The 24,761-nt window shown below is 36.0% G+C and overlaps 2 protein-coding genes across 2 annotated transcripts in view; one reads left to right on the top strand and one right to left on the bottom strand.

Moving 5' to 3' along the window:
• Positions 1–2,132: 2,132 nt before the first annotated feature.
• Positions 2,133–10,949, bottom strand: ccdc80l2 (coiled-coil domain containing 80 like 2). The gene is made up of 12 exons (XM_028462857.1): positions 10,278–10,949; positions 10,112–10,200; positions 8,695–8,868; positions 8,439–8,584; positions 7,245–7,553; positions 6,859–7,099; positions 6,585–6,741; positions 4,570–4,706; positions 4,299–4,450; positions 3,478–3,581; positions 2,683–2,763; positions 2,133–2,526 (listed from the first exon to the last, which is right to left on the bottom strand). The coding sequence occupies exons 1-12, from the start codon at positions 10,549–10,551 to the stop codon at positions 2,252–2,254; spliced, it is 2,139 nt and encodes a 712-aa protein (XP_028318658.1). The 5' UTR covers positions 10,552–10,949; the 3' UTR covers positions 2,133–2,251.
• Positions 10,950–14,591: 3,642 nt separating this feature from the next.
• The window catches only part of nnt (nicotinamide nucleotide transhydrogenase), a 34,846-nt gene continuing 24,676 nt past the window's right edge, over positions 14,592–24,761 (top strand). The window contains exons 1-7 of the mRNA XM_028463019.1: positions 14,592–14,670; positions 17,210–17,431; positions 20,903–21,132; positions 22,229–22,446; positions 23,327–23,414; positions 23,503–23,591; positions 24,329–24,516. Of these exons, the coding sequence (XP_028318820.1) occupies positions 17,278–17,431; positions 20,903–21,132; positions 22,229–22,446; positions 23,327–23,414; positions 23,503–23,591; positions 24,329–24,516 (967 nt within the window). The 5' untranslated portion in view covers positions 14,592–14,670; positions 17,210–17,277. The remainder of the gene's footprint in view (positions 14,671–17,209; positions 17,432–20,902; positions 21,133–22,228; positions 22,447–23,326; positions 23,415–23,502; positions 23,592–24,328; positions 24,517–24,761) is intronic.

Below are 24,761 nucleotides of genomic sequence, written 5' to 3' on the forward strand. Positions count from 1 at the left end.
AACAAAAACACACACAAAAATTATTTTAAAATAAACTAAAAAGACTCATAATACACACAAAAGGACATCAGACACACAAAACAACCACCTGAAATCACAAAAGAACAACAATTACACAAAATCACTGAAAAAATACCCAAAATGACAAAAATACTAAAGAAATTAATAAAAAAAAAATAAATAAAAACACTAATTGACAATAAACAAAATGCTAACATACACAAGAAATAACAAAAACATATATAATGACAGAAAAATGCATAAATTGACTCCAAAAACACTCAAATCTTTTCTGTGTTAATGCTCAGAATCACCGTTATTCTTAATACTGGCATGAATGTTGATAATGTGACCCTCTGATCAGACAATCGCATTTTTTGTGGCCCCGCTGTGCTAACAGATGCCCATCCCTTGTCTGTACTGTTAGTGCTCACTTAATCGCAATCCTTATTTTTACGGGTCCTGCCTCTAGGTGGTACTGTTGTGTTTATCAGAGCGGTTGTCCTGACTTTGATGTCTTGTAGCACATTTAATCTGTGAATGAATCTGTTTAACCAATTGCTTAGGAACCAGGCAAACATTGGGGGATATAATGTGATCATGTTCAATCCTTAAAGTAGTCTACTGGTGCAATGTATCAGCTAAACTATTGAATATTAGAGACTTGAAAACACGTGTGCGTTTCGACGTTCAAAGATGAAAACTACAGAGAGAACTTTCACCTGCTACTACCACCTCCTCGCCTATTGTCCTCCACGCCAAATCCTTCCTAGTCCAGTCCCAGTTATAAAGGCCATGTCATACAGCTCCAGGTGGTCACACACAGCTTCTACTCCATGGTTGACTGGGTGAACAGACCAGTGACCGGTGTCCGTGTTGACGGCCTGACGTCATCGTCAACAAAGACACTGATTGGCTTTTGTCATGCGAAACAGTCGCAGGAGTTCAATATTTTCAACTCCTGCAAATATGACAAAAAATCGGTTCCGCTTGCACGGCCAACGCTCTTGACGTGCGGATCGGACAGCACCGCCGCACAGGAAATATTTGGCCTCTGGGCCGCGTCTATCTATTGACTTTGTATGTAATCTGAACGCACGAACATTTCCTGAAGCATCCGGTTTGAACGCCGCATTAGGCTCAAGACTTGGTGGTGTAATGGTTACAGCACCTTCTGGTGTCAATGGAGTTTCAATGGCACCAATTGATGCTCCCCTGACCCGGAATTGCAATGATTGTATTATCCTTAGCTGCCCAGTTGTTGGTCAGTTCTTCATTGAGATGTCCAATTAGCAGCCTTTGTGCAACGATAGTCTACCGTTGTCAGAGCTAATGACTTATTTTGGTCTTAACTGTGTCATGAGGCATAACTGCTTTACAACGCTGCTTTACAACGCTCGTGTATTTGTTCTCTTTGGTGTCTGATCATCTCTATGGCCCCTTTATCCCAAATCTATTTCTTATAAAGTGTACGTCTACCCTTGCTAACATAAGACACATTCTCCAATACTTTCAACAAACCTGTCCTTTGTGTAATTCAGAAAAACCTCTCAGAAAAACCTCCCTTTCTTGCCATTTCCCTGTAATCACATACTGCTACACTTACTAATCATAACATTCCCTTTGGTGTTGCTAGATTTTGTTATGACACGCCCTCATGACACTTAATCAAGCTCGAAATAGAAAAAAAAAGCTTTAAAACGTGCTGGGTTCCTCTGCAAGAAATGTCTCTGAGTTTCACATTAAAGTATTCCTTTCAGATCTACGTAGAAAAGTTCATGAGCTGTTTTTTATGAATTTGAAGAATGTTCTCTTTGATGAATGGAATTAAGGTCATCTTCTATACAAATGTCCAAGAGACCCAGTTTAACATGTCTTTGTTTTCATGAGTTGGAAGTGTCAGCAGACTGAAATGATTTAAAATCAGATGTTTTGAACCGTTGTATACAAAATGCACTCTGTCGAGAGGTAAGCATCAGTTTTCGCACATGTTTCTGATAAAAGGGGAATGAAAACCTTCTGAAACTGTCTATTTAATTCTTCACAAGCATTTAGTTTATTATTAAAGTATCAATCTTTGTATGGGTCTTCAGCAGACATACAGTAGTTTCAGAAAGATAGTTCATGGGATTCGATTGCAAGCGAAGATGTCGAAGCATATGATTGTTTTATTTTTTTTGTTTTTTTTTTGTTTCTTCTTTGATTGGTGATACATAAACGTATTGTCCTCCTTGTCTTCATCTTATCCACATTAGTGTCCTTCCTCACTGACTCCTCCCTCTCTTTCCTCGGGGCAATGGATGCCCATCCTCTTTTGCATCTTCTCCTCCTCGAGGCGAAGCTCCATCGAGTCCACCAGGTCGTAGATGCTATCCAGCGACCACATGGGAGACGGGAACCAGGCTTTGACATCTCCATCCTTCCCCACTATCAGCATACTGAAGTAGTCCTTCGTGATCTTGAGCTCTTCTCTCACACTGTTAACCACATCAGTGGACAGTAGCTCAACCTCACTCTGACTACGACCTGAAGAACCACAACAAAATGTTGAATTCCACAAATTTCATCTGGGAAACTTTATTTAATCCTGAAAATTGTTGTTTTTGTTACAGTAGTATTGTACAGTTTCGTACTACTTCTATAATAAATCATATTTTAACCTCCTTCAAGACTGTAACTTACCATTTAAGGGAAATAGTTCAACAGTTCCAGATGCCTTTTGTCCTGTTCCAGTTAGCTTCAACATAGCAAAGTGGCGAATACCTGAAGAGAAACCCATAAAACTCTTCTTTATCAGTGAAACCGTATGTAGGTATTGTTTTCACTATAAACAAGGATATAGTCTGCATTGCATTCCATATCTGAATTGATGCCAAGTTAACGTGCTTTGTTTCTAGCTTTGTGGGAGTTCTGTTGAAATGCTGTTAATTACAGGGATATATTCCTTATCCATTAAATGCTCCACAAACTGTTGAGTGATTTTCCTAAAATATGGCCAAAAACTCAGTTTTGGGGCCCCTAGGGGCTTATGGATCTCTTGGTAAATGCATAATCTAGCCAGAAACAAGGCCTCAGCCACCTTTTTCTGATGTACCTCTGATTAAAAATATTTTTCAACCTCTCATCAACACATTTTTAAATAGTTCTGGGATACAATAAATTTTATTTGTCAATTTAATTTGAATATGCATTTGATGCTTTAAATTCAAATTCATAATGTACAATTAATAAACATTTATCTATTCATGTATTTATTTATGTCTGAAGACAATCACATTATAGACAATATCAGACATGTTGTATTTGCGGTAAATATTTCACATCTTAACACCGCTTTCATTTTTATTCTGTGCACAATTTGGCTCATTTTTCAGTTATTGTCCAAACCAAAGGCTGAACATTAACTGGTGAAGTTTACTGTGACCCATATATTCCATCATCAGCATCCCAGAGACTGTTTGTGTTTGTGTTACTCACCCAGTTGGCACTCGTGTCCCCTGAGAGCCGAGAGCTGCTGTTGTAGAGAGTAATCCTCCTCAGTGGGAGCAGAGATAAGCAGAAGTCTCCTCTTGGACATGAACCTGGGTGTAGATTTAGATTATATGTATATTTACATAATACGTTTTATTTCCTGCAGTGTTCATTTCATCATAGTTTTTGTGAACTATATTTTTTGACCTACGTAACGGACAATTGCTGACATTTTCATCAAAAAGATACAAACTAGACACAATGGCTCTTAGAAGTCTGAAGTTATTATGAACTAACTTCAATCAATGGACAATTTTTTAGGGCTAAATTAATGAGTGACATCGCTGTATGTGATCTTAAATAAGGTCATCAGAGGAAATCTGTACAGGATGTTGGAATTAGGTATTTTCCGCTATGCTTAGATTTTGGTGTTAATTTAATTAAATACATTTTTGTTGACTACAGTTATTCAGCTGATTACTGGACAATGATGAATACAAACAAAGGAGGATGATGAAAACTTTGACGAAATGAAGACATTTTATCAGGAAAAAACAGACAAAAAGGCTTTTATGAAGGCTACCAATCATTTTAAATGTTGTGGAACGAATCTTGACTAATATTAAAAAAAATACAGAAGAGTAAAACTGAATAAAATGTCCCCCTGGAAAATCAAACCATAAATTTGCTGTATTTTGCTACATTTGCTTGTAAAATAAAATAAAATCTGTATTAAAGTTTAATGAGACACAGTTTAGTTTTGCTGTACTATGTTACTTTCAGTGCAAAACAAAAATTAAAATACATATATATATAATAAATCTGACCTCAGCAGTAGACTTTGAACAGCAGGCTGGTGTGTGTGCTCAGAACACAGCGAGGGATTCATCCTTTCTTTTTCTTTCTCACGCTGCCTCGAGGGAAACTTGTCAATGTACTCGAACAAAGCTGTCGTTGATGGAGGAGCCTCAAACACTCTCTGTTTGGAAGTATTAGTGCTGATTAGGCAAAAAAAAAAAAACCCAAAACAAACAAACAGCAGTTTAATCTGTTTTCATTAGAAAAAATAAACAAATAAACCCCTCGACACTTTCTTACATTTGGCTTGATGTCGTAATCTGTGACAGTCATTGAAAAGAGGTCAGAGGACGACAGGCCGAGTTCAGCTCTCAGCAGAGAGATGAGGCCAGGATCTGAAAACTGATCTGATTGGACACTGAGGAGAGGCTCCGACTCTGTAACACACACAATACCAAAATTTTAGTTCAAAGTTTACATCTTGCAATTATCTTACAATTCACCCAACTACTGGTAGGCCTATGCATTTTTATGTGTGAATTACGGGATAACTTTTTCACTTCTTATACGATACCAAAATTGCAGCCTTGCACATTGGCTGATATCAATACAACACGATATCGGCATGCCATGAATCATGCATGTTTTTCTTACTTGCTGTATTTTGTAGTGTTAGAAAAGGCTTTATCAAGTGATATTTTCTCAGACAACAGAGAACAATGATCAGCAACAGCAGGTATAAAAAAAGAAAAACTGACCCATTTATTATTTACCAATGGTTTACATAGATTTTAACCTTAAACGTTAAAATATTCTACAATGGAATAAAGACCCTGAAAAATAACCTAATTAAATCTAACAAAAGTAAAGTGCAAGATAACATCTGGTTAAACAAATTCTACAAACGAATAGAATAAATGAAAACTTTATCCCTATTCACACAGGATTAGTTTCACCTAGGGGCCACATGTGATTTGTAATAATTGCGGAGAATGTCTGTGATGTTAATCCCGTGCGAATCGGCCATGTCAGTAATTTGTAAAGTAAAAATTCCCCCACAAATTACCTACTATATGTTGCTGAACTCCGAGGTCCTGTGATAATACTAATCCAATGCGAATATGCCTCTATGTGATTTGGACAGAAATTGGCGGGATCCGATGCGTGATTGCGCTTTTTTTTTTGTTTCCGGTGTTTGAGTTTACTTTGTATTAAAACCGATTCTGAGCATATATGCGTGCATGTAACCTTAACCCTAAGCTAATCCAATCAACTAATTAAGCATGTGTCCGTTTGCTTTGAAAACAAAAATAAACAAAACTGAATTTTTTTTTTTAGCAGAAATTTTTTTTTCGATAGTGCGCATATATGCTCGTAATCAATCTCAGTACAAGCTAAACACAGACCGTGACACCGAGACGCATGTTTATTTACTTTTGGCGAAGAATGGAGGCTGCATTGAAGTGTTTATAAAAACTTTTGGGTCCTGGGTCAGCAAAACCTTATCGGCCCGTAACGTACGGCAACAACAAGAGAAGGCTGAAGAGAAGGAGCAATGTCAGAAGCAAATGGTAGATCACGTCCTGCTTTGCACCGTGCGGTAAGAATCTTTTTTTTTTTTTTTTTTTTCTGTTTGTAGCCTTTTCTTTAATACAGCTGGTTAGCGCTAGCAGTAGCGCAGCACCGAGCTGTGGTCAAAAGCCTAAAGTTGTTTTAACATCAACTCACACGTTTTCAGATGTCCATAATTTCAGCAAAATCTCAGGCTTCGGTGATCCCGTGCGAATGCGCCACATAAAAAGCAGTCGTTGGGGTGGTCATTTATTTATTACATGTGGTCCTATAGGTAAAACTAATCCTGTGCGAATTGGGCTTTAGTGTGAATGTTACAATCTTTCCATGTGGTTGTTGTACCTTTCCTTCTTATTAAAAAATATTTCCTCTTCAAATTTGAATCTTTGATGTGGATGTTGCGCTCTCTGAGTGCTCTCGTTTTCTTTGTCTTACACACTTTCTGAGAAAAGAACACGCATCAATTTTCTATGGCTGTTCCCTCCTGGAAGGCATAATCTATACAGACATTAAAAAATAAGATTTACTTAAATTCACGAAAACTTTCATGCTTGCATTCATTTCCACAATTTGAAGCTTGAATTATGGTGTGTGCAAAATCTGAGACCTGAATTGAAGGCAATTGAATGGAATTGGTTGAATTTATTCCATTTCAATTGCAGCAAACCTTTGCAAAGGCCTCGCAACACACACAAACGCACCGTAGCAAAATGCCACACACACACATGAAAAAGCCTTCATACCAAGCTGGTGGTTTTGTAGTGTGAGCGTTGCATCGCTTCTTTCACCCACAATGGTTGCCACAGTGACCTTTCTGATGGCAAGATGACACTGTTGCTTCTTGTTCTCCTCGTTCTGCTGAACGTACAGTGTTGCATCTTTGCTGGGTGTGGAAATGACCTGTTAGAAGAGCAGGGCAAAGTTGTAAAATGTTCATTAATCTAAAGATATGTATCTGTTACCTAAGTGTATTTATTAGTCCTGAGTTTGCTTTCTGAATGTGAAGTTTTGTCTCACCATTAACCTTCTTGTCCCACGTAAACTGTCCAAAAGCTCCTTCAGGGCAGTTATGTCCTTTTCACTTGGTTCTCTGTTGGACTTTTTCCCTCTTCCCTTTCCTTTCTTCCCTTTCTTTCCTTTGCCTTTTTTCTTTGAACTTTCTTTTTCTTGTGTATTTTCTTCTTTTTTTGACTGTGTTTTATCTTCTTTGTTTTGCACTTCATGGTTTTTCTTTTCTTCTTCCACAGTCGAGCCAGGCCTATTTAAAACACACAAAAAAGGCTTTGATTTTTTATTTTATTTCATTTATCAGTCTATCTTAATAAATGTGTAAAGATACGGCATGCACGTGAACAAATAGTAACATGACCTTTGGAAATATGACAGTTACAAAAGAAGAGCACCTTTCATGCCTCCCATCCTTGTCGCTCTTAGAAACCGTCGATGGATTAGACACAGTTTCTTTTCCAACGCTCCCATCACTGGTGCTCGAGTCCTTTCCCCTCTCAGGCCCCTTAGGCGCAACTTTACGAATGACAAATCTTGCTTTGCCATTCAGGATATCCTGGATTCTATTCTTCAGCGCTGCTTTTTTGTACAGAGCAGGATTTCTTTGTGAAGGTACGACAGAGGTCGTATTTCCACGCCTGTGTGGGCTCGGCATCGTTTTCTTCTTCCTTTTGACCACAAGCTTCTTTTTTGTTGTTTTACACCTAAGAAAAGTGATTTTAAAGTTTAATGTTATGACCAAGACTGGACGGAAAGGATCTAGAAAAGAAACACACAATAAACTTTTAATGGAAATTTAAAAAACACCTAAACCTTTGGAATAACTCAACAAGCAATGGCTGTACAAGACATTGTGTTCTAATTGAATGTTATCACGAGAGTTAATTTGCTAAATGATGTTATAAGCTGATTATAGGTCATCCCATCTACTTTATTCTATGGGCCGTTGCTTTTTGGTGAAATCTCCTGACAAAACAAATGATAAATTATAAGTATATACAGTAAAGACTTTGTTTGGTTGGTTAAACACAGCTTTTAGTCATTTTTAAAGGGTACAAGTGTAACGCCAACTTCCCATTGTAACCTTTCACAACAAGAGTCATGGACACAGCCAATACACTTGTCATCCAAGCATAGTTTTAGGTTATTTTTAAATCATATTTTCATATTGAGTCATATTTTCTTCAATCAATGTCCTTGCTGTTGTTTTTATGCTGTAAAGTGTCTTTGAGTGTCTTGAAAAGTGCTTCTAAATCAAATGTATTATTATTATTATTATTATTATTATTATTATTATTATTATTATTATTATTATTATTATTATTATTATTATTATTATTATATGGGGTAAAAAATCGGGAACTTTTATTATTCATTCAACACTTGCTAATTACGACCTCTCCAACCTCTTCTATCACACAGGAAGTTACCCACAATCACCCATAATAAGTACAGTTGCACCCAAAGGAATAAGGTGGATAGAATTATATTGGCCACTGCCAACCAGTTAAGAAAAGGCTGTCCAATCATTCATTTAATCTTTGGTGTATGTTTCAAATAAACTAGAAACTACGCTTGTCAAACTTAACCTCGAGTTCGATCCTTTTCTTGTCATCTTCTCCAGTTTCCTCACAGGAAATTGATCAATTAGCTCCAAAATTGCCTCAACGCGGACTGGATAAGGAAATCGCTCGCTGACCCGCATGCTTTTCTTAATCAGCAACATGTTGAATTCCTGAGCAGAAGTCAAACGACGGTCAAACCTCAGCGCTAACTTGGAAAAATCAGAGTTAAAGCCTAGAAAATAGCCATTAATCTGAAATGAATTCAAGTGTCTCTGATTACATGGCTGGTTAGATCCAGTTGATGTAGGAGCCTCGTCACTGTTTCAGGGTCCAGACTTTCTACTATGGCTTCCCCTTCAATTGTGGTCTTCTGGATTCGGCCTTCCACTATGGCATTCTGAATGATGATTATGATGAACGTGTCTCTTTCTGCAAGGCGACAATTCAGCCCTTTCTGGGGTCCATGTGTGTAAAAGAACAAGGCACGATATGGTATAAACAGAAAAAGAAGGAAGAACAGAGAAGAGCTTGGAAAATCTGTCTATGTTTACAGTTTATATGCAGTGGTTTAAAGAAAAAAAAATGTAATGAAAAATACTGACATTTTCTATATTGTGTAGAAGTGTTTTTGAGTATTCTAAACCTAATAAAATAGTGGCTTATGAGTAACTTAAAAATGTATTTTTTTTGTTCATAATTGAATATATATGTTTTTACTCTATATATTTTAATAAACTAAGTACCATAACATTAAAATTTGTAAGTTCTGAGAAATGAAGAAATTAATTTGGTTCCGCTGGAGATTTCTTTCCATAAAAAGTGGGAGTTTTTTCTTCCCACTGTCGCTAAATGCTTGTTCATGTCGATCTTGTTGGGTTCTTTCTTTTTTACTATGGACTTTATATTTTGTTCAGCGCTTTGGGATGACTTGGTTGTATTTTGCGCTATATAAATAAAGGTGAATTGAACTGAATTGAATTGAATTAAACAAGGTTTTAAAATTAAAGTCACTTAAAATTTACTAAACAGACGCCTAAAATTTTCAGTGTTAATCATTTTAAGATTCTGGTGCAATATCCTGACAAATTAAATGACATAAGTAAAAAAAAAAAAAAGACTTTGGTTTGGTTAAACACAGAGCTTTTAGCCATTTATTAAAGTTTACTAGGGTAACACCAACTTCCTCTTATGACCTTTCACAACAAGAGTCATGGAAATCGCCCATACACTTGTAATCCAAGCATAGTTTTGCATATATTTGTATGTATACATTTTTTCTTTTTTTTTTTTAAATTAAAGTCACATGAAATTTACAAAACAAACGCCTAAAATGTTGAATGTTAATAATTTTAAGATTCTGATGCAATTTCCTGATGAATTAAATGATATAATATAAATAAAAAAAGGCTGTTTGGTTAAACACAGAGTTTTTAGCCATTTATTAAAGGTTACTAGGGTAACCTAGTCAGGTAAGTGTTAATATTTTTGAGATTTTAAGTTGATGAAAACTCAAAATTATTAAATTACCAACTCAATAACTTTGAGGAAACATGTTTTCACAAAAGTTTCGAGTATTCTGAATTAATCTGGGTTTACAGGATAAGTAAACCAGGATTTAATCCATGCATGTGTGGGTGTTTAAACTATAGCCCAGTGTAACAAACCTATTGTAAAGAATGAATGTTGCTGTTCGTTACCTGTTCTGTCTCCTCTAACTGCCTCTCCATCATCAGAAGGTAGTGATCATTATGTGACGGGGCAGTAATCACCCACAATCGCTTTTTTCCTAGAGAAGGCCGAAGTACATTTTAAAAATCTTTTTTAAAAAAAAAGTATGAAATGTGTGTATTAAATGATCCTTGCCTTCAAATTCAGCCATGAGGTCCAGCTCTGTCACCACACTATAAGGTTCACCAACTCCCCTGTTGTTTCCATGATTGCCATCTTCCTCCAGCCCCAGTTCATGCTCCACACCTGGAGGCAGATCGGAATAGTCCCCCCAGTCCCTTACATTAGGATCCAGGTGCTCCTTGGGTTTGCCTCCATGAATCCCTGACCAGGCGTTAACCAAACTCAGGAAGCTGAGACTCCACAAAGCCACAAACAACAAACAGTATGCAGACTGAAAAGGTTGCATTCTTACACACAAGCTGTAGGAAAAAAAAAAAAACAGATTCAGAAATCAGCTAGAACTGCTCGGCAGCTCATAAAACCTCATCTGGAACAAAAATGAATGAGTCGTGTCGTCTCCAATCCTGGTAAACAAAGAGAATTCCTCCACAATATTAAAACGCTCACAAAATTCCAGCTAAAAAAAAAGTTTCCATAGTTCCATTCCAAGTTCAAAAACTCTCAAAATACATGATTGTTTGTCCTGGATGAATGCAGGTGGGTCAGATCAGGAGTCTGAGTAAAAAATGAAAAGTCTGCAGATCTTGTGGGACGTCCTTCTGCCTGCACACGATCCTGGTTCACATTACACCCCAGGCTTGTTACCAGGAAACTCCTGGAATTTTCTGCAACTTCAAAAGGTTTCCAGCTGAAAAAAATCCTCATGCTCTCTGACACCCTCTGTCTTTCACACTCAGTGGTCTCCTAACAATTAAACTGTGTTTCGCATGAACTGCCAAACACATAGAAAACAAATAACTCATTCATTACATTAGAATATTCATGCAGAAAGAAAAATAAAATGTGCAATATTCAATATGTGGGAACTCCGATCATTACCGTGGCCTGGATCTATCCACGTGTTTTAAAACACATTGTTTTGTGAGTGTTGCAGAACGCAAGATGAACTTTTCTTCTGCTTCAGGGGCATTATTGAGAGGCTGATCCTGACCTCTGACCTCACTGCAGTGAAAACAAACAAAAAAAAACGATCCCTTCAGGCAATGCGTTCTTAACAAAACATAACACCAGGAGGAGAGTGATGATGTATGGATTTATTTGATATAGGCCCATGCAGCTACAACACTTTATGGAACCCGTTTCGCCACACACAGATGGAAAGAAGTAACAAAGACAAGTGAGTGAGTGCGAAATTGTAATATGACGATTTGAGCTGGAAGGATGTTAAAGCAAGTCAACTTGAAGCAATTTTTTTTTTTTTTTTTCCAGTTGGTTTTGACACTTTTAAAACTTCAAGACAAGAGCACGAACCATAAATATCCCAGACTACAGACATTTGAAGAAAAGTTCTTTCAAGGTCAAAGTTTCAAATTAAAGTTAACAACAAAGTTCTAGCATTGCAAAAAACAACAAAAAGAAAAACCCTCAAAAATATCTACTCTAAATGAAGTCAACAAAATGTTTCTAAGCCCTAAACTGCAAATATAACTCAGAAGTTTCATCTTTCCACCATGAATAACTATCTTAACAAATACACTGTTGTCTACAGTAGATCAATGTCAACAGCTTTTAATAAGATGACATAAAATCATTATTTTGTGACTATTACAGGATACTGGTATTGATTTAATACTGTGATTTAACAATGAAATGTCAGAGTTTACTAGGTTTGCAGCTTTGCAGGATTGTAATAATATATTTTTCCTGCAGCCACAGACCTAGCAAACAGACAAAAAAAAAATAGATAAAAAGAATAGACAATGGTCTGGAAGTAATGTACAAAATGAGTTACAGCCACAATTATTCCTATACGTTTTATTCAATCTAAAAGCTGTGAACATCTTAGAATAACTGATTCATGCAAAGACACAAAATAGACCAATACAATTAAAGAATGCAAGCTGAGCTGTGTGAAAGGGTGCAATGAAAACCAGGCAAAGCAAATATGCATTCCACTGCCAGATCCCAATAAAGAGAACCAGATGATCATATTGTGTGTGTGATGTATCACTAAATCTGTATGTGGGACATTAAACTAGTAATGAATTAGAAAATAAGTTGTGCAGACATGAAAACCTGGATTTTTTTCTGTGGGTTTGCAGTTGCACAGATAAACTGTAGTTTTGGTTAAAAAAAAGTGTTGTTTTGTGCAAAGGTGTCAGCGTTTCAATTACTGGTATGTGTTTTTAAATGAATGTTATGTGTATCCCTGTTTAATCTCAATGTACTGGATGGTTTTTATGTCTGTCTTGAAGATGCTGATATGTATTTAAATTGCCCCTGAGGGGACAAATAACATGGTTTGAATTGAGTTGAATTCATCCCAGCTGACACATAGCAGGGTACACACTGAAAACAACTGTCTGTCAAAGGGTTAACACACATATTGTACATATTATACTATACTGTAGCGTCCCACAGAACGCTGGAAAGGACGACAACCTTCTTGCTCAGGGATGTTACAATACATTTTAAACCAGACACTTTAGCAATGAGGTCAAATTCCTCATAAATGGCAGTTTCTTTTCAAAACAAGAGATAAAATGCAATATAACATGACATTCACACTTAAACACTGTACTGTTACACATTGACTCGGGGCTGTGCAATAGTCCATGCTCTCTATTAATGTGCTATTCTTGTACAATTGTATATGGTGTATATTTATATATTCATGTGTCATTTTTTTTCTTCCAATTGTGTCCTTTAAAATGTTTAAGAGTTCCTATGCGTGTGGACTATTAGCGTATGCAGCACAAATGGCGAATGCACTTCTTTATTCTTGATTTTCGGAAAGCACGATCCGATAAAATATACATGCAAAAATTAAATCGGACCCACTGCAGATCTGAAATCAATGGTTGGTGAACATTCATATAGCTTAAATGTATTGAGTTTTATTTTTGTATACCTGTTTAAATATCTTCCTTTTTCCATTTTTTATCATGCTGTTTTATTTATCTGCTGCTGAAACTCTTAAAATGTCCCTTTTGTGGGACTAATAAAGGTCATCTTTATCTAATACTGTATCTGTGCATGAATAGGTGCAATACTGCGTCAGTTAGAGGTTATAATTATTATTACACCATTATTATGACCCAGTTTGCTAACTCTATCTTGCTAAACAAGTTCTGATGAACTACGGCTGGGCCCCCGAAATGTCTCCGCGCCGAATAGGACGTAACACGTTTCCGAGAATTCAATCAAAAGACTCGATTCCACCGAGTAAAACAAATCAAATTGTCCGACGTGAAATCGCAATCTACGTTTAATTGCCTTTGAAACGATATATCACATGACTATGTTCCGATAAATTTCAAAAAGGTCCCTGAGAGGCTCTTGACATCTGCTCATAGAATATCCATGTCAAATTACAGCCCGATTCAATGAACATTAACGGAGGAGTAGTCATTTGAAAAATAGGCCCCATTTATATATTGGTATGTGCCAATGATTCGGTACCGCCAACCTTCGCAATATGTCTCGCAAACAAATAAGAAATCAACTTTCGTTTGTTTTTGGTTTTTTTGGGGGGCCCCCAAATCAAAAATGGTAGGTATAATCTATGGATGGGTACACATCCAGCCCAATCCATTCACAAATAACAGGGGAATAGTTATTTTAACTCGTGTACACAACAAGAGGAAGAAGAACAAAGGGAGTGGCATTTTGAGTTCGCTAGCCCAGCCTAAAAAGTATGGAGTTAGATTTGTGTCTTTATTATTCAATAAAAAAAAAAAAAAAAAAAAAAACTTTTCAATTGAAAAAAATTTAAAATCACTTCAATCAAAAATGTGTTACTTCACTCATGAATAAATATTTTCAAAGATTTTTTTTAACTGATTGAAAATATTTGAATTTTTAGATTGAAAAGTTTATTATTATTATTATTATTATTATTATTATTATTATTATTATTATTATTATTATTATTATTATTTTATTTATTTATTTTGTTTTAAATCTACCTCCATAAAAAAGCAATACAGTTGATGATGAGATCTTAATAGCAATTTGATATCTGTTTTAATGTGCATGTAGGGAATTTTATTTAATTATTTTTTTTAGGAATACATCCGATAAGGATAGGTCGTTCTATGGTTTTGAATAAAAGATAAATAAAGTTTGACACATTTTTTTCTATCACGATGAACTTGAAAAATGTGCATCTTATATAAAGTGTTAGGTGGGATTAATAAGTAAGCCACGTATTAGCAACAGTCAGCAGACGCACGGACGTGCTGTGATCATAGACTTAAGCTGTGATCATAGACTTAAGCTGTGATCCTACATATATCTATGCTGTGACGCATCTCTTCTGATCCAGTAATATTCGCAGGTCCAACAACTTCCGGGTCGACGCAGAGTTCGTCTGTGCCGCACAGAGCCCGGACTTTCTGCTAAGGTCAGTGCAGTTATCTGTCTGTAACCTCTCCGCTCTCACTTTCCATCGTGCACTTTCTCTGGATTTGCACTCTTTGGAGTGAGCCAATCCTCCTTTTCACACAAACTCCACTAACGTCCATTAAAATGAATGTGAACTCAACGTGAACCGCTAGCGCGCCGGCTAGCTCTCGTTAGCTTAGCCCCCCACCACCCCCACACCCTGCCTCCATGTATGTTACAGACTGAGACAATAAGAGATAAAGTATTGTCTGCACATGTGATAAATGCTGCCAGTGAGACACTTAGGGAAACATTAGTGAGAGTCGGGTGTGTAAAATACACGCACGTGTCCTCTGCAGCTTCAATGAATGACACAGGGCTTTGTTTTGGTTTGACGTGCGTTTAAAAGGCGACCAATGCGTTATAAAGGCTACTGTGGTGTTAGCTTATTGGGGAGCTGTGCTAGGGTTTAAAATACTGCTTAAAAACCCACAGTGAATATCATGACGATGCTCAAAGTGTTGACTTAAACTGGCTGATTCATCACATTTCTGCACTGCCGCACTTTGTGGTGACGTGGGACTTTCTTTTTTCTATTTCTGCTCTCACCTTGTGTCAGTCCATTTTTTTCTATTAAAAAAAGTAAGTTACACAGAATTCCATTTTTTTTTTTTTTTTAATTCAAGGACAAAATGTCATAAGTGTGTTATTTACCCATATGTTATAACTACGTTATTTGTATTAATAAAGCATTTCAAAGACAAAATAAGCCTCTCAACATAACTATTTGGGACACTCAGAACTTAAATAAATACAGTTAATAAAATTGTATTCAATTTGATTTTTGATTTTGATATGGCTATTTTTTTAATCACAGTCCTACATATGATTCGTTATGTAAGAGATTCTCAGAGATCTAATGTTGTAAATAGTACAAAGTAACACATTTTGTGCAGTATTAGAAATCTTCATATTTACATTAAGAATTCTGCATTACATACAGTAGAAGACGTATTAAATAAATATAGAGTAATTTGAACCATTTTTTTTAACCCAGATCTACATATGTTACATTTTGACATTATAGTAACAGAATAAATAAGGATAAGGTATTTCTTTCTCTGCCTTTTTCTAGCTTTTAATTATTTTATCAATGATTTCCACTTCCACGTTCTGCTCGTGTTTCATAAGAACTTAAAAAAAAAAAAAAAAAAAAAAAAAACATCTCTAAGTGAAGTAATATCATTACTTTAATGTGCAGATAAACTTGTTTTAAGAAAACCCTGCCTCTATTGATTAGCCACTGGCTAATTCTATTATTTGAAAAATGGTGTAGCGCATAGCATACTAATGGTATTGTATTTGGAAATAATAATTGCTTGTTTTCAGATGCATGAATGAAAGCATGCCATCAAACTTGTGGTGGGAGTGTGTATGAGAAGAACTAATGCACAAATTGAGGTTGAATAGACGGCATCAAAAAAGACAAATCACATGCAATCAAGTAGATAATATACCGCTGCAATTTAAACACTATAATCTAACAGGTAATGCTTTTGTGCTGTTACAAAACCAGATTAGCATTACAGAACCCATGCATACTTAATTCATTATTTTTACCAAAAAGAAAAATGTAATTAATAAAAAAAAGAATGATTTTTTTTTTTTTGGTGTGAGGAAGTAATTTTTTAATCAACTTTGAAGTCGATACACGTTTCAGCTCAAAATATTTTAGTTTAACATGTCTTATATTATGAATCAGGGAATATTTTTTTCTTTAAATTGTTTAGATTTTTTCAAGTGGCTCTTATGTTTTCCTTGTAAACTAACATTAAACATAGTTATTTTCAAATTAAAAATTGAAAATTATAATTAAGTAATTTTTCAGCAATCTTTTGTGGACAGTTATCAATTAGCGTTTCTTCTTTGACATTAATTTTACTTTGATTTTTGACTTTCAAAGTGCAGTTTTTTATCTGTTCTGCTCTTTGTATTCATGGGACACTGGAGGACATAGTGATATTTGTTTGTTGCAAGCCATTTCCAGTTTAAACTATACTACGCCAGCCCCATGGCTCAGCTTATCCCAGTTCCAGTATCTCCTTTTAAAGTAAACATGCTCCCCCATGCTCTTAACTGGCCCAGTGTAACTCAGTGACAGTGCGGCAGCAGTATCTTGAAGTATGTCCAGGGTTTTACTGAGACAATCATCTAAACACGTGCAGATGAAGCGTCATGTTTTCCATGAAAAACAGGAAGTGTGTGATTCTACAGCACGAGATGTGAAAGATTGTCCTTTAATGTGAAGGGCATGTGTTGGGTCCTGATAGCATGTGGGGAAGTGAGTGACATGTTGCATAAAACAAAGGTCATACATATTGAATGTGTGTGTGGAGCATGCTAACCCTGTTGGATGCTTTTTGTGGGATTCCTTTTTTTAGGAAAACTATTTGTGTTTTTAATTTCACTTTTTTTAAATTCTCCTTGACCCCTGTCCCCCTCCCCTCCTCCCCCCCAGCTCTGTCTGCTGTTAACTCTCCTTCACTTCTCTTCCCCAGGAGGGCTGCTGTCTGTCCTGTTGAGCTCCTCCTGCAGTGTGAGTGTCAGGTGCGTGCGTGTGTGCGCTATGGCGAGCCTCCTTCGTGTCGTGGTGACCAGCTGCTCAGCCCCCGTATTCAGCGGCGTCTCCTGTGTGAAGCTTCAGAGCTGCGGCACCATTAAGTCACCATACGTCCGCTTTTTTAGGACCCACCAAGCCCTCAGACGGTGTGCTAGTCCAGGTAAGGAGAACACACATGATCAGGGACACAGTTTTTCATATTTATGTTTCATGTATTATTTTATATGTTTCATGTATTTATTTTATGAGCACAACTATTCTTTGTTGACGTTGTTTAGACATCTTGTCATTTTGAGATCCTGGTCTCATTTTAACACAAAGGTTAATTGCAAATGATGAGTTCTTGATAAAGTCATCAGTGGTCAGATGGTGACTTGTCTCTATGAGATCAGTTCATTCTGTTTTATACATATATATATATTTTTGTAGTGATTGTTCTTTATTTCAAAATGTTTTGTAATTGGTTTGAATAGAAAATTGGTTTCCATACTCTACATTTCATCAAGAAAGAATTACGTTACTTGTTTCATTTGCATCATTCATTATCATTACACAGTACTATTAATATGTTCAGACTTTAAAGGAAAAATGGTAAGATGTTAGCAAGTCACTTTGTGTCTGCCAGCATTCAGTCTTTATTCATATAATCCCATGTTGTTTGATTTGCTTTGTTAAATAGAAAATAAGACTGAAATTTAGCTTTGACTGTTGGTGTGTATTTTATTTGTTTACTTATAATGCATTAATATAATAAATAGCAAAGTTATGCTGCAAACAAAGGTAGCTAACAAACTGCAGTTGATGCTAAAATGTTTGTAAGTTTGTCTTAACATGAATAGATAAGACGATAAAGGTCTGTTTGAAAGCCGGGTGAATTAAACACGCATCAGCTAACGGTTTTAGATAGACATTGCACACCAGTGGTCATGTGACAGCAATGCCACCTGTAGCCTCTGTTTGCATTCCCATGTATTTGTGGATGAAGGTTCACAGCAAGTGTCAACCATGGAATAAAAATGTAAGGACGTAGTTTTGCTCAGCAACATGTCCATACTCTTAAGTTAGCATTGCCCTTTTTTCTGACAATAGAACTTTTGATTACTGTGTTGCTCATTCATTCATTTAATTCTTCAGATGAGCATTTATGGTCTCAGTGTAGGTGTAATCACATCATGAGAAGGAAATCCACAGTTTTGGCAAAAGTAAGATAAAGAGTCCTAACAGGGCCCCTTTAATCTTACTGCTGCAGTTTGTCCTTCACTGTTTTTCTTTCACTAGCACTGTGTTACAATGAAGTCACAAAGTGTGTCCTAATGATATAAGGCAATAATAGAGTATACAAACAGATAAAGCCACCCAAAGCAAGTGTGCACAGGTTATGATGTTAGTTTTCAAAGTTCACGGCTCACGGTTTGTGTTACCACCTGCCTGCTTTACCTCCAAGGTCATTGTAAGGGCACTGTTTCCCTCAGGCTTTCATAGACGTGCATGTGCAAACTGTAACAGTCCCAGCTTGTCTCTCTTTCTCTCTTCTTCTTCTCTCCCAGGTTTGCAGAGGTTGGTATTTCTGCATCTCTGTTAACAGCTGGCACTGTCTATTTTGGACACACAAGTATCAGTTTACAGTCTCGTGGAGCAGGGGGCACACGTCACATGTACCGTGTGCTGGTTTATGCTTTGACCTCTATGGAGCCTATAGATGTACAGTATAGCCTGAGCATGAAGCTGGTTATCGACACTCAAACTGTGGCAAGAGCGCTGTCATTTAAGACAACGGTATCTGCCTCTTATAGTTGCACTAAAAACTTGGACACGTTTTTGTTTTGAATCCGTGTACCCTTAGTTCTTCGGTTATTCCGTTTTAAAACCAAATCAAAATAGCAAATAAACAGTGTGGTTATTTTGTTTTACTGACTTGAAACCATAACAGAAATACAGAAAAATAAAAATCCAGACAAGCAGCGTTTTTCTGTTTTTAAAATTAAAATTTGTTCTGTTTGTGTGATATTTGGATATTTAAGGGAAACTAGGGTGAGAGCTTCATGTTTTCAGCTTACCACACAAAGAGGACCCACAGACGGGGGCTGACTTTTTCTCCTTGACAGAAAAAGGAGCAATATATAACTAAATCAACAACAGAAAAAATAATTTTTTTTCAAAAAGCATGCACATGTTATGTGATTAAAGAAACCAGAAGTGATGTACTGAATCTACTGGTGCTCCTCGTTTCTTGTGATCAGCTTCCGTGTGTGTTGACAGCTGCCGTTAGTGGCTAGCGGTATTATAACGTGTAAAAAATATATTTTGTTTTTGCAAAAGTGTCAAATTCTAACATCTATTGTTCCTCACACTCATCTTCGATTGTCAGGCCCCTGTTTATTTGGACCGTAATAAAACAAAACATAAACGTGAGCAGCTTTTTACAAGCTAAAACATCCACAGACTTCATGAAAACAATAGGAGGACCAGAAAACAGTGTACTTAAGTTCTCGCTCTGATTTCCCCATAAATATCCAAATATCACACAGACAGAACAAGATTTATTTATTTTTTTTTACAGAAAAACGCTGCTTATCTGGTTTTTGATGTTTGTATTTCTGTGTTTGTTTTAAGTCAGTAAAACAAAATAACCACATCGAACCAAAGAACAAACGATAGAGCGATAGTTTTGTTTTCAGTGTTCTTAAAAAAGTGAATTCCATTGTTTGACTTAGCTTGTTTTTGTGTTGTTTTACAATAAGATTCTGAAATAAAAGTGTTGGTGCCTAGATTTGCTTTTAACTTTTGTTTTTCTTTGATTTGGTTTTTTATCAAAGGATTTGAGAGGAAGGGTTAGCACAGCAGGACAAACAGGACAGAGGAAGGACGACAGGCCCTGGTCTGGTGTTTATGTATGGATGAAGAAGTAGTGGGAAAGAGCAGCAGTGGAACTTTCCATGTGTTTGTGACCTACCGTCAGTTTGAGGAGCAATGTGACAGTACGGTAGTTAGTTTCATGTTGGTGCTGTTAATTAATTGCTGTTATACTATGTAGGGGTGAGTATTGGCAAGGATGTTGCAATATGATGCGTATCACGATACTTGGGTCGCCATACGATATTATCACGATATATCATGATATTCTACCCAGTTAATATCAAAATTAAACTCAGAGATAAAAATCAAATTACTGTATGTGTTCATCAGAATATATTGATCATTCAGAGGACAAATTAAGTACAAACTATTTGCTTCAAAACATCCTATTGCACATTTTCGCTGAAAAAAAGAAAATGCAGTGTTACACACTGCATCATAAAATCAAGTGCATCAAGTAACCATTGCAACACATTGAAAGCATTGTAACCACTGAAATAAAGCATAAATACACAAAAATATTGATTTAAAAAAAAAAGTGATTTTTTTTTTTTTTTTTTAAATAAAAAAAATCAATTTAAAATTGCGATATATCGGGAAATCGATTTTTTTTCACACCCCTAATACTATGAGTGATTGCTTTTTGCTTTACTGATTGTAGGCCTCATAAGAAAAAATCCTATTTAGTAACTAGTGCTTAAATATTTGTGGTTGGCATATTATTAATGTATCTATCTACTGTATATCTGCCACCCACATTTTTTTGTCTCCACAGGCATTCCCTACAAGCAACTCACAGTCGGCGTTCCCAAAGAAATCTTTCAGAATGAACGCCGTGTCGCCCTTTCTCCCGCTGGTGTGCAGGCCCTCATCAAGCAAGGCTTCAACGTCGTGGTGGAGTCCGGAGCCGGAGAGCCGTCCAAGTTCCACGATGAGCAGTACACTCAGGCTGGAGCTGCTATTAAAGAACATAAAGATGTCTTGGCTTCTGATGTGGTCGTGAAGGTGAGTTCAAAGTAGTTAGAGTTAAATGTGCTAAGGAAGTGGAAAATGGGGGATGAGGAAGGAAGGACTGGTCCGAATGAGGCATGAATGGGGAAGATGATGCAGTCAGTATTTTAATCACTGCAGCCTGTGTTGTAGTAATAATCGTTGTGAATTTTTGAAGTTAAATTCAATTTAGTCTTATTTTAGTCTTTGAATATATTCTGGTTTAAGTCAGAGACACAAAGAGCATGAAAGAAAACTAAATGCAAATACAGAAAGGAAAATTAAGGGGAAAAAAATAGATATTGACATAGATAACACTACAGAAAACTATATAATTAAGCGGTGTGTGGTTACTGTGTGTTGTCTAATCAGCATTTCAGCAATAACTTTAGCTTTCCTGCTTTTAATAATACGTAACCCTCCTCTTGTGTTAGCTTCCTGTTAGCATCTCTTACAATATGTCTTAAATCAGCTGTAAAATACATGTTTTTATCTCTTCGTTACTTTGTTTGGATTCCTAATCAATGAAAATATTGGTTTTAATATTTTTGGCGTGGGCGTCTGAGGCTTTTTTTCTGTCAGTATAACCCTCGATTTAAATTTTTTGATGGTGGTAAAACTTGATATGAAGCATATTTTAATATTTAACTACGTATGTGTAAGCCATAAAACTGCAACTGAATTTCAATTCAGTTACGATTACAACAACAGATTATTTCAATTACAATCATATTTATGCCATAATTGTAATTGATTATTAATTACGCGATTACAGTTTTATTTGGCCCCAACCTTGCTTTGCAATATTAAAAAAAATGAAATGTTGGTGGTCTTTGGTTTTGAGAGTTCTGGGTGTAAGATGGCGGCAACAAGGGAAAGTAAAGATGTATTTTGAAATTTCATTAAATGTTGGACAGACGTTTTGATTCCAAAACTAACCATACGAAAGCTTAGCCATAAAAAAAAAAAAAAACAACAAACAATAGAAAAAAAAATAATTATTTTTTTAAAGTTAACCTGCTTAAAGACCAAATAAAAAGATTTAAAAAAAATCTATTTCTGTAGAATTGCTTGGTGAATTGAGAAGTGAACTAAATGTGTCTGCTTTCAGGTTCGCGCTCCCATTTTTAACCCAGCTCTGGGTGTTCACGAGGTGGACATGATGAAGGACGCAGCTACATTAGTCAGTTTCATCTACCCAGCTCAGAACCCTGAGCTGATGGATTTACTGTCCCAGAAGAAAGCCACCGTCCTGGCCATGGACCAGGTTCCCCGAGTCACCATTGCCCAGGGCTATGATGCACTCAGCTCCATGGCAAACATTGCAGGGTACGTACACAGAGATTATTAGCCTGCTTTTCTATCATAAATGTATTGACTGTGCCTTTTTAAACACTTATGGCCTAATTTACTAAAATCCCCCAAAAAAGAGTGCTAAATGGTGCTAAATGCATTGCACACCACACTCTGTGTGTTACTTAGTTTGCCAATGCAGTTTTTAATAGGTGTAAAGGTTGTAAAGACTGCCTTGTTTAAAGTAGGAATTTGCAGATGCAAGCTCAATACGAAATTAATTACCTGAAGATTTTTCACGTAATTTCATTATTTCAGAGTGAAGATTGTACTTGCTTGAAATACATATAAGTTCTAAGGGAAAAAAGTGTCTTATTTTCATATTTTGGTTTGGCAAAAAAGAAAATACAGGTAATAAAAGTTGCCAAACAAACCACAAATTCTGGTCATTTCAAGAGAGGAACATGAACAAATCTGAACATAAGGAGGTCTTTATTAGAAAGTGATGTGGGACAAGCAACATCAGATGAAGTTGAGAAGAGATTACAAGACATAAAAACAAGTAAAATAAAATGGTTAAAATTAAGTGTATATATTTTTTCAATTATTATATTAATTTAAGCTGCCGGTTAACAGCTGCCTTTCAAAAGTGGTAAATAAATGTGCAAAGCAGTCCCAACAAATTACATTTTTATTACACTGCATTTACTAAATGTATCTTTTTGCATATACTTCCCAATATTTTATCAATATCGGAGCAATTATCCTGATTTATATTTTTTTAGCTACCACCATCCTCTATTCGTTGCAATCCAGCTTTTAATATTTAAGAAATGATAAACAAATTTGAATACTGTTTTTTGTGTGTGGAGAAATAAGTGATTTTTTTAAAACCTGGCTTTGTTTGTTAATGCAGATACAAAGCAGTTTTGTTGGCAGCTAACAGCTTTGGACGCTTTTTCACTGGACAAATCACAGCAGCAGGAAAAGTTCCTCCAGCAAAGGTTTGTTTGTGTGTTGAAGGTTTCAAAGACAAACCTATCGGTCACATGACTGTAATTTATTAATAATTCTTAAATGTTTTGTTGTCAGGTGCTGATCATTGGAGGAGGCGTTGCAGGGTTGGCAGCAGCGGGAACAGCTCGGGCCATGGGAGCCATCGTCAGGGGATTTGACACAAGGTTTGTCTTTCATGCATCTGTGTTTCAGCAATGAGGCATTGTATCATATATATTTTTTATCTTAAATATTTTGTTATTCTTAAATAGAAATAACTGCGAGCTTACGGGGAATTTTTACATTTTGTAATAAATTATAATAATTTATTACAAATTACATATATTTATTTATGAATCTATTTTGTTTGGGGAATATTTTCTATTTTAACCAAACATTTGGACATATGACACATTGTAGGCTAATTAAAATTAGATAAATTCTCTGTTCGGAATGCTTCTGCCTTTAGCTAAGGCTGTATTGTGCATGAATGCACGCTCAGATTGGCGTCAGGAACTTTAGTAGAAGTTTTTATTTGTGGAGCTTGCAGATGTCTGCAATACGCTCCCAGACTTTATGGGCTTTAGATGATGATGTCATGTTTTTTTTGTTTTTTTCAATCTAGGAGTGAGACCCATTTCCCATTATTGTGCAGCATTTATTTATTTATTTTTGTCTTGCGTCAACACTTTTGGATGTAGCTTTCTCTACTTAACAGTAAACCTTAGCTGATATCTTTGCCTCTGGATGAATATACTTGGTCCATAAAACAAAAAACTAAAAAGTGTATAAAAGGGAATTTAGCACTAGTTAGTTTTTATACATTTCTTTATATATATATATATATATATATATTTGTTTTTTTTTTAAACAAATTGCAAATGTATTTTAGTTATGACAATTTTATTTTTTGTTTTTCCAGAGCTGCAGCTTTGGAGCAGTTTAAGTCTCTGGGTGCTGAACCCCTGGAAGTGGACTTTAAGGAGTCTGGAGAAGGCCAGGGAGGCTATGCTAAGGAGATGTCAAAGGAGTTCATCGAGGCTGAGATGAAGCTGTTTGCCAAACAGTGTCAGGATGTGGATATTGTCATCAGCACAGCTCTTATCCCCGGTATGCTTAGAATGACTCGTATGTTAAAGATACAGAATGTTTGGTTTGAAGTACATGCCTCAAAATTAAAGCTGAAGGTGGAAATGAAGTATGTCTAATAAATGGTCCAAATTAATATTTTTTTTTATATAAAATTTAAATGATATTCTATTCAAAAGTGACAAATTTCTCAAATTGCCCCATGTCATGTTTATTGTAGCCTGCTTTTATTTACTACCAATAAAACCCAAATTCATTCTTTAAAA

This window comes from Gouania willdenowi, chromosome 12 (assembly GCF_900634775.1).
Source record: "Gouania willdenowi chromosome 12, fGouWil2.1, whole genome shotgun sequence".
Taxonomy (NCBI): Eukaryota; Metazoa; Chordata; class Actinopteri; order Blenniiformes; family Gobiesocidae; genus Gouania; species Gouania willdenowi.